The sequence below is a fragment of the Ursus maritimus genome, unplaced genomic scaffold, assembly GCF_017311325.1.
Source record: "Ursus maritimus isolate PB19 unplaced genomic scaffold, ASM1731132v1 scaffold_2, whole genome shotgun sequence".
In the NCBI taxonomy this organism is placed as follows: domain Eukaryota; kingdom Metazoa; phylum Chordata; class Mammalia; order Carnivora; family Ursidae; genus Ursus; species Ursus maritimus.
In genome coordinates this window covers 17,394,440-17,408,069 of record NW_024424452.1, presented here as the reverse complement: position 1 = coordinate 17,408,069, position 13,630 = coordinate 17,394,440, and the positions used below count along the sequence as shown (strand labels likewise).

At 55.4% G+C, this 13,630-nt stretch overlaps 2 protein-coding genes across 2 annotated transcripts in view; one reads left to right on the top strand and one right to left on the bottom strand.

Annotated features, from left to right (window-relative positions):
- The window catches only part of APOBR (apolipoprotein B receptor), a 5,138-nt gene extending 2,322 nt beyond the window's left edge, over positions 1-2,816 (top strand). Inside the window, 4 exon segments of the mRNA XM_040635135.1 lie at positions 1-2,008; positions 2,093-2,241; positions 2,243-2,338; positions 2,428-2,816. The exon segment at positions 1-2,008 is cut by the window's left edge and continues 5 nt beyond it. Coding sequence (XP_040491069.1) covers positions 1-2,008; positions 2,093-2,241; positions 2,243-2,338; positions 2,428-2,497 — 2,323 coding nt within the window. The 3' untranslated portion in view covers positions 2,498-2,816.
- Positions 2,817-2,861: 45 nt separating this feature from the next.
- Positions 2,862-7,177, bottom strand: IL27 (interleukin 27). Its single transcript, XM_008685230.2, has 5 exons — positions 7,009-7,177; positions 4,854-5,026; positions 4,671-4,769; positions 4,096-4,254; positions 2,862-3,400 (listed from the first exon to the last, which is right to left on the bottom strand). The coding sequence occupies exons 1-5, from the start codon at positions 7,037-7,039 to the stop codon at positions 3,152-3,154; spliced, it is 711 nt and encodes a 236-aa protein (XP_008683452.1). The 5' UTR covers positions 7,040-7,177; the 3' UTR covers positions 2,862-3,151.
- Between the last annotated feature and the right edge of the window lie 6,453 nt (positions 7,178-13,630).

The window sequence follows — 13,630 nt, the reverse complement described above, 5'->3', positions numbered from 1 at the left end:
AGCCTCAGGCAGGGAGGAGGAAGACAGCACAGCCTCAGGTGGGGAGGAGGACAGCACAGCCTCAGGCAGGGAGGAGGCTGGGATAACTTTTGGCAGGGTAGAGGCCATGACAACCTCAGTCGGGAAAGAGGGTGACCTCTTAGGAGCCAGGAAGACAGAATATGAGGAAGTCTCAGGAGAAAAGATCCCAGAGGGCACTGGGAGGGCCTGGGCATTCCAGGAGGCCTCCAGGGGAGACCAGGAGAAGGAGGTGGATGAGAATAGAGAGGCTGAGATGAGCTTTTCCCCCAAACAGACCCAGACCCTGGGAACTGAGGGCACAGAAGAAGCGGCTAAGGACCAGACAGCAGGAAGGGAGGCTGCAGAAGGCCAGGGGTCAGAGGGGGAGGTAGGGGCAGGCTTTGAGGTCCAGGCGGATCAGGGAGGGAAAGAGGCTGAGGGGAAGCAAGCCTCAATGGTCAGGGCTGTTCCAGCCAGTCTGGAGGAGGTGATGCAGGCAGAGAAGGTCAAAGAGGGGGAAGAGGGTTGCTGGGCCACAGAGGCTGAGTTGCCCAAGGACAACGTGGTAAATGAGGCTGAAGGAGATACTGACCTGGAAGCAACCCCAGAGGCCAGCAGTCCTGAGAAGGAGTTCAGCGGGGAGAGGAGTGAGGGGGAGGCTCAGACAGGCGGAGAAGCCCAGGGGGTGGAGTGGGGTGGCCTTGAGCACGAGGTCACTGAAGTCCAGGAACCTGAGCTGAAGGCAGGCCCCCAGACCCCGACAGAGCACCCTGAAGAAGGACAGGGGGGTGAGGAAGAGCTCTGGGGCGCTTCAGCCCTGAGCAAAGAGGAGACGGAAGGGGGCCTGGAGGAGTACCCCAGGACCATGGGAGATGTAAAGCCTGACGCCCCTGGGGCAGAAGTCTGGGAAAACCAAGGAAGGGATGTGGAGAGAGGGGAGACCCAGGAAGAAAAAGCAGATGCTCAAGAGGGGGAGGAGGAGGCTGCAGGAGGCCAGGCACCGAAGGAGGCCGAGGGAGGCAGAGAGTCTGCGCTCCCAGATGTCCCGGAGGCAGGCGGGGAATGGAAGACAGCCCAGGACTCAGGGTGTGGAACAGAGGAAGGAGAGACCCTTGGAGCAGAGAGCCAGGAGCTGGGTGGAAGGCTTGGGGCAGACGCAGGGACAGGTCAGTCACTGGGAGAGTCAGATGCCAGAGAAACTGAGGATGAGGTGGTGGAGGCTGCAGTGCCCTGGTGGGCAGACACAACATTCAGCCAAGACTGGAGGCTGGAGGAGGCCACTCTGAGCCTCCAGGACAGCGAGGACCCAGGGGCCAGTTCTTTGGCTGCTGAGATAGTGAGGGATAAGGTAGCTCTGGTTGGAAGGGCTGCTGGGGCTGGGGGAAGGCTTGAAAGAGAGGCTGGGGAAGCTTGGGACTCAGAAGGGAGGCAGGAGGCTGGGGGAGGTGTGGAGCTGGGGGAGACTACACATGGAGAAAACCGAGGTGGGCCCGTGTTTGGCCTGGAGGGCTCAGCAGACAAGGAGGTGACTGGCAGAGGGGACCAAGCAGAGGCTTTGGAGGCCAGAGAGGGTGAGCCCAGGGGAGAGCGGGTGGAGGTCCCGGAAGGTGTGGTGGCAGAAGGAAGCTGTGGGGTGGATGGCTTTACCTCGGGCTCCCAGCCGGCGAGGGCAGAGGGGACCGTGGCCACAGTGGAAGCCGAGGGGCTCCCAGGAGGGCAGACGCTGTTGGAAGAGGAGGCTGTGGGATGGCAAATGGAGGAGCGAGGGCAAGGCAGTGAGGGGCAGGGTGGGGACCACCACCCCGAGGGAGAAGCCGGAAGGCCCCTTGATGTGGAGGATGCTGAGGTGACGGAAGACTGGAGAGCAGAGGCCAAGGAGATTGTTCCAGAAGGCCTGGAGGACGTCCAGGGCCAGTCAACACACCAGGAGCCTGCAGAGGCCGAGCCTGGGCCACGCGGGGAGACGGCAGAGAGTGCCAGAGGGGATGCTTGCGACAGCTGGAGTGAGGTGAGAGCTCCACTCGGGTCTAGGGCTGGGTAGGGCAGAACCTCAGATCTGGCCCCGTGGTACCATGTGCCCCGTTTCCTGCAGGCCCTGCTCCCTGGGTCTCTCCTGGACGTCTCTGTCCCCCGGAGCCGTGTACTCCTGTCTCGCAACTCCTCACTGCGCCGCTCCCGGCCCTCCTTCCGTCGGAGCCGCGCCCCCGAGCAGCAGGAGGGGCCTCCCAGCCCCCCGCCGGAGGCAGAGACTTCTCCAGCCAGAGGAACCCCCAGAGCCAAGCCCCCCAAAACCTGAAAGGACCCCACTGCCAGCCAGGAGAAGGCCCCTGGGACGTGGGTAAGCATGGGGTGAGGTGGTGGGGCTGGGGTGTGGAGGAGGCTGTGGCCCCCTGGAGACCAGCTTCCGTGACCTGTCTCCGTCTGCAGGTTTGGCCTTGCACACGGCGGCATGATGCAGGAACTGCAAGCCCGGCTGGGCCAGCCAAAGCCGCAGTGAGGGCCCCAGGCCCCCGGGAGCCTGACCACCTCTCCCATCTGTCTTGGCTGTATGGAGGACCGAGGGAACGGGACAGTTCTCCCCGCAGGTTTCCCTCCCTGACTGCTCCCAGCCCCCACCTGGGGCCTTCCGAGAGCTGTGGAACAGTAACACGAACCTCGGGGGTGGGAGCTAGCCTGGAAGAAAGGGGTCAGCAGGGCCTACAAGCTCCAAGCTCCATTTGCAATCAGAGGTTGATGGGAAGCAGATCGGAGCCAACTCACAACTCTGCTGGTTACTATGGCAACCACAGCCCAGCAAGCCAGAATCCGGGAAGGTACTGGGGGTCAGGTACCCCTTCTTGGAAAAGAAGCTGAGGCCGACGGAGAATGAGAGTGCTTTATTAGGCACCCCGCATGGTGGCCTCGCCCGAGGACAGCTAGCAGGCTCCGAAACAATAAATAAACCATCATTTCCCTGAACAATAAATAAATATCCAAGAAATAAATATCCGCCAGGGACTGGAGGGGCCTTAAGTTATCGGGTAGGGGTTGGGGTGGGAGGCCGCTGGAGTCCTGCCTTGTTTAAGGCCAATGAGCTGGAGGCCGTCCCGCTGCCCAGACTCTAGTCCTCAGGTCCTGAAGGGTGAAGGGAAGGGGCTGAGAAGTCACTCCATCAGGGCTGGGAGCTGGATGTTGAGCACCCCAAGGCTGGGGCTGGGTTTCCAGCCTGGGAGAGCAAGAGCAAGTCCCTCACGGCCCGAGCCAAGACGAGCTCTAGGGAATGCAGCAGCTGGTAAGTATAGAGAAGCTGGGGCCAGGACGGCTGTGCGGATATCTGCGAGGGGCCCCCCGGAGCCCATTCGAGCAGCCCCTTCCTCTCCTCATTCTCCTCCTCAGGGAGGTTGAGTCCTGCGGCCAGCACCTGCAAGGAGACGCCCATGGGTCAGACAATGGCCAAGCTGAGACCCGGAGCCCATCCTTGTTCCTTTATGTGCCCAGTGGTACAGAATGACATCAGAGACCACAAGGTCATGACTTCCCTGGACAGCCCCTACTTTAGATCTTCCATTATGTCATCATCTCACGCGTCCTGCCTGATTTTTTGGCCCAAGAAAATGGAAGTCACAGAGCAGGGTGCTGCTCGTGGAGCTGGCACACTCATCCAGGATTGCCCTGGGCATCTGGAATTCCAGAACTTCTCTTAAGGGTCAGTGTAGGATCTGAAATGGGCAGAAAGGTGGTATAGCTAGTTTTCACGCTGCTTGCATTTTCTGTTGTTAAGAGGAAAATGCCAGTTTCCCCTGGAAATGTTCGGAGGGTGTGGTGATGTGAGAGGCTGAGGGAGAAGGGAACCAGCTTTGTTGCGGGGCCTGCTGACGCCAGCAGCTGTTCCGGGTGCTTCAGAGCTGCTCAGACCAAGACCCCAAGAGAAGGCAGAGATTCAGGGGACGGAGCCAGGGCCGCCCCTCCTCCCCCCGCCACACACTCAGAGGATCGAAAGCATCTCCCTCCAAACTTACCCAACCTGTGGGCAGAGGGTGTTTTTAAAAGGGAGCCAATGAGCTTCAGTGTTTTGTGTCGGTCTCTGGGGGGTGAGGAGGTGGGTGGACACCCTACCTGGAAGCGGAGGTGCCGCTGCAAATCCCGGAGATCCAGTCTCACGGTCCACAGCTGCATCTTCTCTGAGCTGGTCCAGCCCCCCTGGTTTCCCAGGCGTCCCAAGAGCACATGGAAGGGGCGAAGCATCATGGAAAGGAAGCAGAGTCTTTCTGGGTCCTGTGGGAGGGAAGGGAAGGGGTCAGGCAAGGCTCCCAGGCTGTGGATCAAACCCAACCCCAACTCCACTGTCCTATCACTCTCTGCCCACAGCCCCATTCTGTCCCCTTCTTCACCATCGTCTTTCCTGTCTGTTTCCTCACTTGTGTTTTTATCTTGTCTCCAGCCTCCTTCCAACTCTAGTCCCACTCCTAATCCCAGCCCCATCCCTCCTCCATATGTGCAGCCTCATTCTCACACCACTTCGTTATTCCAGCTGTATCTTTATATCCAATGACATACTCAGCCTCATCCAGATCCGATCCCTTCATTCCTCCCCAAATCCATTTTCCATTCAATCCCCGACTTCATCTCCATCCACCCGGCCCAGCCTTACTGCCAGCTCTCCGGCCCCACTCCACCAGCCCCCAACTCACAGAGAGGCTGTGCCAGGCCTGGAAGGTCAGGGAGACATTGGGGAGCTGATCTCCCAGGGGCAGGAGGTCCAGGCTCACTCCTGGCAGGTGAGATTCAGCCTGTGGGGGAAAGGTCTGTTAGTGGGGGCCAGAGAGAGTGAGGATTTGCCCATACACAAAACCAGTTGCATTAGAGAGACTTACAAAGTGGTGGGCCTGGGTCCGAACCTCGGAGAGCAGCTTCCTGGCAAGCTGCAGGCTGACCTTGAACTCCCTCTGCAACTCCTGCAGGCTCAGGGGGGACCTCCCTGGTGGTCTCGGGAATCCCCAGACACCAGCTCGTGCCAGGAGTAAGGAGAGCAGCAAAAGGCTGAGCCCTGGAGAGAGCGGGGAGATGGTAGGCCAGATGAGGGGAAAGCTTGAGAAGAACTCACGTGCCTTTTCTAGCCTGTGCTATAGGCAAGCCCTGTGTGCCATCTTGCTGACCCCACATAGCCACTAATAAGATGGAAGCTTTTGAGGACATTGTATGGCATTTCTGTATGAATGAAAAGAAGATACCCCTTCTCCAAGACAGACACAACCTTGCACAGAGTACCCAACTTTGCAAGCAGATCTGAGGCTGGATCTCAACCCCCACTAACTCTGTTGGCCAAGTGTCTTTCTCAGTGAACAAACCGCTCAACTCTATCTGGTAGCCTGGGTGCTGTTATCCTGTGCATTTTGCAGATGAGGAAAATGAGACTCAGTGAAGTTGACTAGGCTAAGGTCAAATAGCTAGAGGGTAAAGGAACCAGGACTGGATTCCAGATCGGCACAAATGCAGAGCCTGTGTGCTTCCCCCAGGGAACTTAGAGGAAGCAGCCACCTCCCCTGGAGTGGGCACACTGTGTTCTGCCAAGGATTCCTTGGGCTTAGCCAGGCGGCTCTGATGGCTTGAACTAGAGCCCCAGGGGTGGGCAGGTGGTGCTGGAGGCTCTATCCCAGGGAGTCAGAAGGACAGGTTGGTCCAGCCACCCCTAAGGCAGGTGGGTCACTCTGCAGTGTTGGAAGAACAGGGGGTGCCAGGAAGAGGGGGAGAGCCCAGAATGGGAGACAGAACCTTGGTTTCTCATCCAGGTTCTTCCCTTGAGCAAGTCATCTCTTACCTCTGTGCCTCAGGTTCCCATCTGTAAAATGGGGGAGTCAGACCAGTTGATTTCTGAAAGTACTTCCTGCCCTATGTTTCCTGGACAGAAGGGAGAGGGGCCCTAGGGTGGGAGCTCTGGGAAGAGAGCAGTGTTTGATGGTTTCTCCATCAGGGAGAGGAAATCTAGCAATCACTGGAGTTACACAATTCTCGAAACACAAACCAAAACTAGGCTGTAAGTCTAAGTCTGTTCCTGCTCACCCTCCTCTCTGTGCCTCTCCCCTGTCCGTTCTTGATCTCTAAGCCCCGGGCTCTGCTCCCCGAATTGTCCTGTACATAAAGACCAAGGGGAGCTTCTGGGTACTTCCATTCACCAATGTACTTCCAGAGGTGGGGGGCGGTGCCTGCGACCCAGAGCATTCAGGCTCCCCTGGCTTGGGGACCGCTCCGGCATCCCAGAGACTTCAGACAGTGTGGGGTTCCTCTTAGCTCTATTTTGAGGGAAAGTGCGTGCCCCCAGGCTCTTTGATATGGTCCACCCAGAATTGAGCTGTGCCATTTCCTACTGACCCTCTGCTTCCTGTCTGAGTTCTGGAGCCCCAGACCCTTTCCATGGCTTCTCCCTGCCCTCTGTACCCAATCCTGGGTCCTTGGCCCTGGGTCTATCCTCATTCTCCAGCCTTTGGTCCCTACTGTGGCCCAACCATCTGCTCCTCTTCTGGGGCTCTGGTTCCAGCCTCTGACTCCTTGAGTCACTAACTGCGGATTGGATCTCCTTCCAAGCTACAGACCCTTGACCCAGTTAGGCTGCTGACTCCTTGGCCCCAGCCCCACACTCCAGCCAGCTCCTCCTGCTGTTCTTCCTCTACCAGTCCCAGTTCTCAGTCACACTGTCTGGTCCCTGTTCATTCACTCCAACCAAATTCTTCACTTATCTGCCTGGTCCTCGTCCTGTTCAAACTGCCTGCCCACCTCTCTCCCTTCAGGCCAGTCAAACCTTCCTGTCCTCTGCCCAGCCCTGGCCAAACCATCACCCCTCTGCCCCTGCCCCTCATTCATGCCAGACTCATTCCCGTTCTCCGGTAGACTGTATCCTGTATCCTTAGTCTTGGCCAAGTAGTTGCCCCTCAGCCCCTGGCCCCCATCCACACCCATCAAGCCTTCCCATCCCCTGCCCAGTCTCAGCCAAGCTTGCCACCCCTCCACCCCCAGCCCTGGCCTCAAACTCACGCCAGCCAAGGTCGCCTGCCATCTGGCCCATAGCGGGGCCCAGCCTGTGTGGCCAGCCATCTCCCGGGCAGGGGTCTTATACTGGGGGCTGCGCCAGTTTCACTTTCCTTCCTGCTTGTACTTTCGGCTTTGCACTCAGTCTTCTCTCCTCACCACCCCTTGCTGAAATGGGGAAATGTCATTTCCCTTCCCAGAGGGGGCGGGAGGTGCAGTGGGGGGTGGCGGGAAGCTGGAGTTTCGGTCAATCCAAGCTCCGGACCCCCTACTGAGCCTCCAGAACCAGATCTCCCCTCACGTCCCTGCTCCTGGGTGAGCCACTGCTCTAGGGACTGACAGGTCCCAGAGACTCAAACCTTCCTGTTCCTCTGCTCTGTCATTATCATCCTAGTGCCATCACCAGCTCACTGTCCTGTAGAAGATGGATGGCCAGGTAAGGGGATTGCCCATCAGAGAGTACTTGGGGTTTTGAGTCATCCTACTCTTTTCTGGTTTACCAGATGGCTGAGGGAGGGAGTGTGAAGGAAGTGGGGAGCTCCATGTGGAGAAGGGATAGGGCTTTGTGTGGAGCAGGGAGTCCCAGTCTAGGCAGGATCAGGGCTCAGTCTACAGCCAGGGTCAGGCAGATGAGAATGGATCCGTTCAGAGCCAAGAGCTCAGTCCTTGGCCAGAGGAAGATCTAAGATTAGAGCTCAGTCTATAACCAGGATCGGGACTTGGTCAAGAGCAGGACTTGGTCTAGAGCTTTGCCTGGGGCCAATGTCCTGTCTCTGTCTGTGTTTGGGGTCAGGGATATCAATGACCTGGAGGCTCTGCTTGGGACCATTTGGGGTTGGGCTTAGAGCTCATTCCATATTGGGCACAGAGCTCGGGATGTGGCTAAGGTTCTGACGGAGACTGTGACTCAGGTCAGGGCTCAGGCTTGGGCTGGGATAAGAGCTCTGTTGATGTCTAGGGTCAGAGCTTCCCAGGTTGGGTTTGTATGAGGTCAGGATGGGGCTCAGCCAGGTCCCAGAATAAACCTGCTCTGCGTGTTTCTGCTCCATGGATGGCTGTCAGGGCTGGGCTGCATCAACCACAGGTCTCCCTTCCAGCACAGCTCCACCCTTAGCCCCACCCTGGATTTTCCATCTTCAGGGACAAGATGGGGGTTTCTTGGTCTTCCCCGAGGCCCACTTTCCTTTTGGGATCTGTGGGGTTTCCCTGCTGGGTCCCTGCAGTGAGACAGAAACCAAGGGGGCTTTCCCTTTCTATACTGTGCCTCCTCAGCCCTACAGAGACCCTGCCCAGCAGGGCCGCCTGGAACCAACTGCCCGGGAAGTACCAGTACATTTGGGGGAGCAATTCCAGAGGGTCGCTTGGAGGAGAAGGAAAAGGAAGAGCAAGCGGCTGGCACCTGCCTAGCCCGAACTGGTTTCCCTTGCAGTGTCCCCTAGTGGTAGCAGCTCATTCCCCCACATCCCACGCCACTGAGGCTCCCCACTGGAGGGGAGGTCCCAAACATCCTGAGACTGATGATGAGGACAGACACAGGTCCTGGCTGGTCTTCCTCACATTCCCAAGTCCTGCTGTCCATCCTGGAGGCAAGCCACCCCACCCACCCTCTGACCACAACCACTCCCCATCCTTTGCTATTGCTCAGAACTGCTGTGGTTCTCAAACCTTGAACTCCACCTCCCACTCTCTCACCACAACCTCCTGATCCTCTCAACCTTCTCTTAGGGTTCCCCAAGACCTCCTGTCTCTTTTTGCTCATCTGCCCTTCTCGATCTGGCTGCAGCTGACACCTGTAGCCTCCCTGGCTCCTGCCCTAGTCCTCTCCAGCAACTGGAGCTTCGTGCTTGAATATGATGAGCCATCTCATACCAGCTTGCCTTTCCATCGGCTCTTTTCTTTGCCTAGAAAGCCCTCACCGTCTTCACTGGAGTCCCCTCTTCTCAGCCTACTCTGAAACTACCCCTTGTCACAGGTTTCCTCCCCTGAATAGCTCATTCCTTCCTGCCACAAATCCTGTCTCCAATGCACATTGTATATTTATTTATCTTGCTTACTCTATCCTCACTCATTCCACTCCAGCCACACTGGCTCCCGCATTGTTCCTAGAACATGCCAGGCATGCTCCTGCCTCAGGGCCTTTGCACTTGCTGTCCCTTCTGCCTGGAACACTCTTCTTCCAGATATCTGCAAAGCCCACCCTCTTCTTATGATCCCTGCTCAAACGTCACCTTCTCAAATGGAGTCCTCACTGACCCGATTAAAAGACGCAACCCTGCACCTGGCACTTTCTCTTTCCTTTTTCTAGAAAGAAATGTCCAACTATAACTGTGTACATATATTTTTTTCCTTTTAGATTTATTAATTTCTCTCACGTGTTCTGACGCTCTATTATTTAGGTATAGACACAATTAGGATTGTTGATGTCTTTTTGAAGAACTGACGCTCTTATCAGAATATAATGTCTCTCTTTATCCATGGTAACATTCATATTTTTTCCCTGAAGATTACTTTTTCTGAAATTAATTTGGCGAGTCCTGCTCTCTTTCATTAGTGTTCACGTGGTTTATCTTTTTTTGAACATACTTTCATTTTTAACCTACGTTTTTAATTTGCAGTGGGTTTCATTAAAACAAAATTCCAGATTCATATTTTTGTCAGTTTATATGGTTTGTACCAGTGTCTGCCATGAGTAAATAGTCTATTTCTAACTGAAGGTATCTGTCCTATTCTGAATGTAAGGTTAGTTGTTTGCCTTGTGACCTCAGTTCCTTGATGAGTTGAAGAAAGATCATTAATTTGTAGTTTGTCCTACTTTGTTTCTGGTTGTAAAAGGCAAATGGTGCCTTTTCCAGATTTTACACCTTTAAAAAATGCACATTATTTGCGTTGCTTTGTTCTTCTAGCTCGGTACCTCAGCACCAGGTTAATTAGACGTGATAGTGAATATATTTATTTGTTTCTTCATTTCAGCAAGTAAGCTTTAAACTGTTCATTACTAAGTATTTTTTCCTTAGCTTTTTATAGATTACCTTCATTAGATTCCGGAAATCCCATGTAATCATAGTTTGTGGACATTATCTTTAATAAATGTTCACTTTGGGGCGCCTGGGTGGCACAGCGGTTAAGCGTCTGCCTTCGGCTCAGGGCGTGATCCCGGCGTTCTGGGATCGAGCCCCACATCAGGCTCCTCTGCTATGAGCCTGCTTCTTCCTCTCCCACTCCCCCTGCTTGTGTTCCCTCTCTCGCTGGCTGTCTCTATCTCTGTCGAATAAATAAATAAAATCTTAAAAAAAAATAAATGTTCACTTTATTTAAATTACTTGCCTGTATCTATTAAGTCCCCCTGGCACTTTTTAAAAAATATATTTTATTTATTTATTTAACAGAGAGAGCAAGCACAAGCCGGGAGAGCGGCAGTCAGAGGCAGAGGGAGAAGCAGGCTCCCCACTGAGCAGGGAGCCCCATGTAGGACTCGATCCCAGGACCCTGAGATCATGACCTGAGCCGAAGACAGACGCTTAACCAACTGAGACACCCAGGCGCCCCCCCACACACTTTCTATCCCTTTCCCTACATGATTTTTCTACATAACGTTTAAAAACATCTAATACTTTCTCTCTCCTTTTTTTTGGTCTGTCTCCACGCACTAGAGTATGAATTCCACAGGGGTGGGCATTCTGCCCGTTATGTGCACTGACATATCCCCAGTAGCCAACGATAGCAGCTTCTTTGTAAATCAGCGAATGAGTCCATCTTCTGCCGCCGAGTGTCTAATGTGGGCTCTGCTCACAGCTGGTGCTCCGTAAGTTGCCCGATAGAGAGGCAGGTCGGGGACCAGCTGCTAAGCCCTGAGCTCTCACTGTCAGCCTTCTCCCGCTCTGGCCAAGGCTCCAGACAGGTCCTGAGGATGTAAAGTGGGCAGCTGGGCTGCTGGGCACGGCCCTCAGCCGATGATCTTAACAGATCCTGGCCAAGAAGCCAGAGAGCCAATGAGGGTGGCACCAGCTTCTGTCCTTATCCTTGGAGGATGGGCCTGGGCCCGTCTCTGTCTACCTGGGCCTCAGTTTCCACAAGCGGATCTTGGCTGGTGAGCTGAGGCTTGGGCTGGGATCCCAGCAGGAAATGGAAGGGATGTGGTGAAGGCTGAGAACTGCTGGAAAGGAAGCCAAGAATGCCAAGCTCTAGACTCCAGTGTGTAGCTAACACTTCTGGTGACCTCAGGTGAGTCACTGGCCAGCTCCGGACCTCAGGTTCCTCATTTAAAAGTAGTAGCAGTTTTCAAATGCTGCCACTGCGATTACGTAGGGAAATTAAAACCTAGATGATTAAAAAAAGAGGGAAAAGAACCATCCACCAATGTTCTGATTATTTCCCAAGTACCCCGTTATAGCTCGGACCCCGTGGGGCACTCCACCGGGTTGCATGGGAATCCTGAGCCCAGGAAGTAGAAGTTAGAAGCTACAGATGTGACATCAGGATGGAATCAGGCAGGGGAAGTCTTCTTCAGGGTCACGCAGCAGATCAGGGACAGAACGAAGACTGGAACTCAAGTCCCCCGTTTTTAGCTTGGGCTAGTGAGGGGAATCCCTAGGCCCTCTGATGTCAGCTCCAGGGCTTGAAACTCACCCCTCGGTTAAACCAAGATGGGCTTCGTGGAAAGCAGGAAGGCTGGGGGGAGGGGAGGGGAGGCCAGGCTGGAGCTGGGGCCACACCTCTGAGTCTCCCAAACAGGGATGGTGAGACCCTGAGCCCCGAGGCATAGTGCCCGCCCCCTTCCCGGGAGAGAAGGTGGAAAGGTCCAGAACCGCAGCCCTCATCACCAGACTTCTCCCCCGTTGTGTGCATGCATCCCCAACCCCCACACACCCGGGGGTCTACCAGGATTTATTCTGCAGCACGCACTCGCCACGCCCTCTCCCATAGACCTGGGGCGCTGCCTCTAAATGGGGTGTCTCTTTTGGGAGGACCGTGGGAGGGTCTAAGAGAAAGGGGAGGGGGGGGTGGCTAACTACGGATGAGCAGTTTATCGCTGGGTGTTCCGTGTTAAGTGACACACGAAGGCCGGTGTGGGAGGACCGCGAGCTGCGCCGGGTGTGCGGAGAGGGTGGGCCGCCAGCTCTGTACTGCCAGGAAGGAAGAGTTTGAAGCCCAGGAGGCAGGGCTGCAGAGAAAAAACACCCGCCTGGGGATAAAAAGTCCCACTTCGAGTCCCGGCCCTGCTCGCCCTTCCCCACATGCTTGTCCCCTCTTGAGAAAGAGACCCGAATATTGTGTGCTTCAGTTTCCTCATCCGCACGATCAGGCTCATGCTTCCAGCCCTGCGCCCCGCCTTTAGCTCAGTCGTGAAGGTGAACTTGGGAGGGCACAGGGCGTCAGGGGTCAGGGCCCCGCTTGGGAGGGAGACAGACCTTCGCTTTCACGGTTCCAATACTTCCTTTGGTCAAAGCCTGAAATCTCCCTGTTCTTGGCTCGTCTCCCCAGTGGGGAGGTTACTTCAACCAGCTGGATAGGATGCTGGGACCGTTATACACAGAAATGGTCACCGCTGAGTGGCTGTTGATCTTGGGCAAGTTACTGAACCTCTCTGTGCCTGTTTTGTCGTCTACGACATGGGGAAAATAATAGAAAGTCATAAGACCGTTTGGAGGATTCAACAAGCTATTATTTATGAAGTGGTTGGCACACGGCCTGGCATACGGTAAAATTATAGGTTTTAGCTATTGGTAGTAGCGTAAGGCCTGACTCACAAGGCAAGAAATGTTAGTTGTCATTAATAAATAGAAGGGACGGTGGTCATCAATGGACAAAGAAAGGCCGAAGGAGAGTGGGAGGAAGAAGGTAAGAAACAGAAGAGGCTGCATTTGCACCTGAGGAAGTAGGGATGGTTGGGGGTGCCGGTGGTGGGGGACACAGGCAGAGGGGACCTAGTGACCCAGAAACATGAATCAGAGCAGAATTCAGGCCAGAAGCGGAAATCTCAGGGAGCAAGCCAATTGGGCCCTGGGCCAGGGTGTGGACAGCTTCAAATCTGAGAACCAGGGGGTGGGACACCCCCACCCCTGCCTTCCTGGGCCAGGTGAGGCTTCATCAAGCCTCTCTATGAAGACCCCTTAGAATGGAGACAGACCCTGGGCTGAGCCCCAGGACAGGCCCTGCCAGATGGCTGAGGGAGGTGGGCAGGCCCTGGTAGACACCAGGTCCTCCAGGAGCCCTAAGCGCTGAGGCTGACCCCGGGCCCCACACCACCCCCAGGGCCCTCACCTGGCAGACTCCCCGGGGTCTCAGCCACCCCTGCCTCCATGTGTCTCACTCATCTGGCCCACGGCCTGTGACACCCCCAGCTGAGTGGACAGCTCACTCCCCAGGAATGGGACATACTCACTGCTTATATTTATATGTATTTTTATTTTTTTAAAGAGTGTGTGTGTGTGTGTGTGTGTGTGTGTGTGTATGGAGGGGTTGAGGGGCAGAGGGAGAGGGAGAGAGAATCTTAAGTAGGCTCCACGCCCAGCACGGAGCCTAACACAGGGCTCGATCTCACGACCCTGAGATCATGACCTGAGCCAAAATCGAGAGTCAGTGCTTAACTGCCTGAGCCACCCAGACGCCCCATCACTGCTTGTATTTT

What these genes read in the sequence shown, in the direction of transcription:
- IL27 (XM_008685230.2), bottom strand. Translation starts at nt 7,039, where the DNA reads ATGGGCCAGATGGCAGGCGACCTTGGCTGGC. An exon ending in GGCAGGCGACCTTGGCTGGC is followed by an intron (nt 5,027 to 7,008) that starts GTGAGTTTGAGG and finishes CGCTCTCTCCAG; the next exon opens with GGCTCAGCCTTTTGCTGCTC. An exon ending in AGGCCTGGCACAGCCTCTCT is followed by an intron (nt 4,255 to 4,670) that starts GTGAGTTGGGGG and finishes TCCCTCCCACAG; the next exon opens with GACCCAGAAAGACTCTGCTT.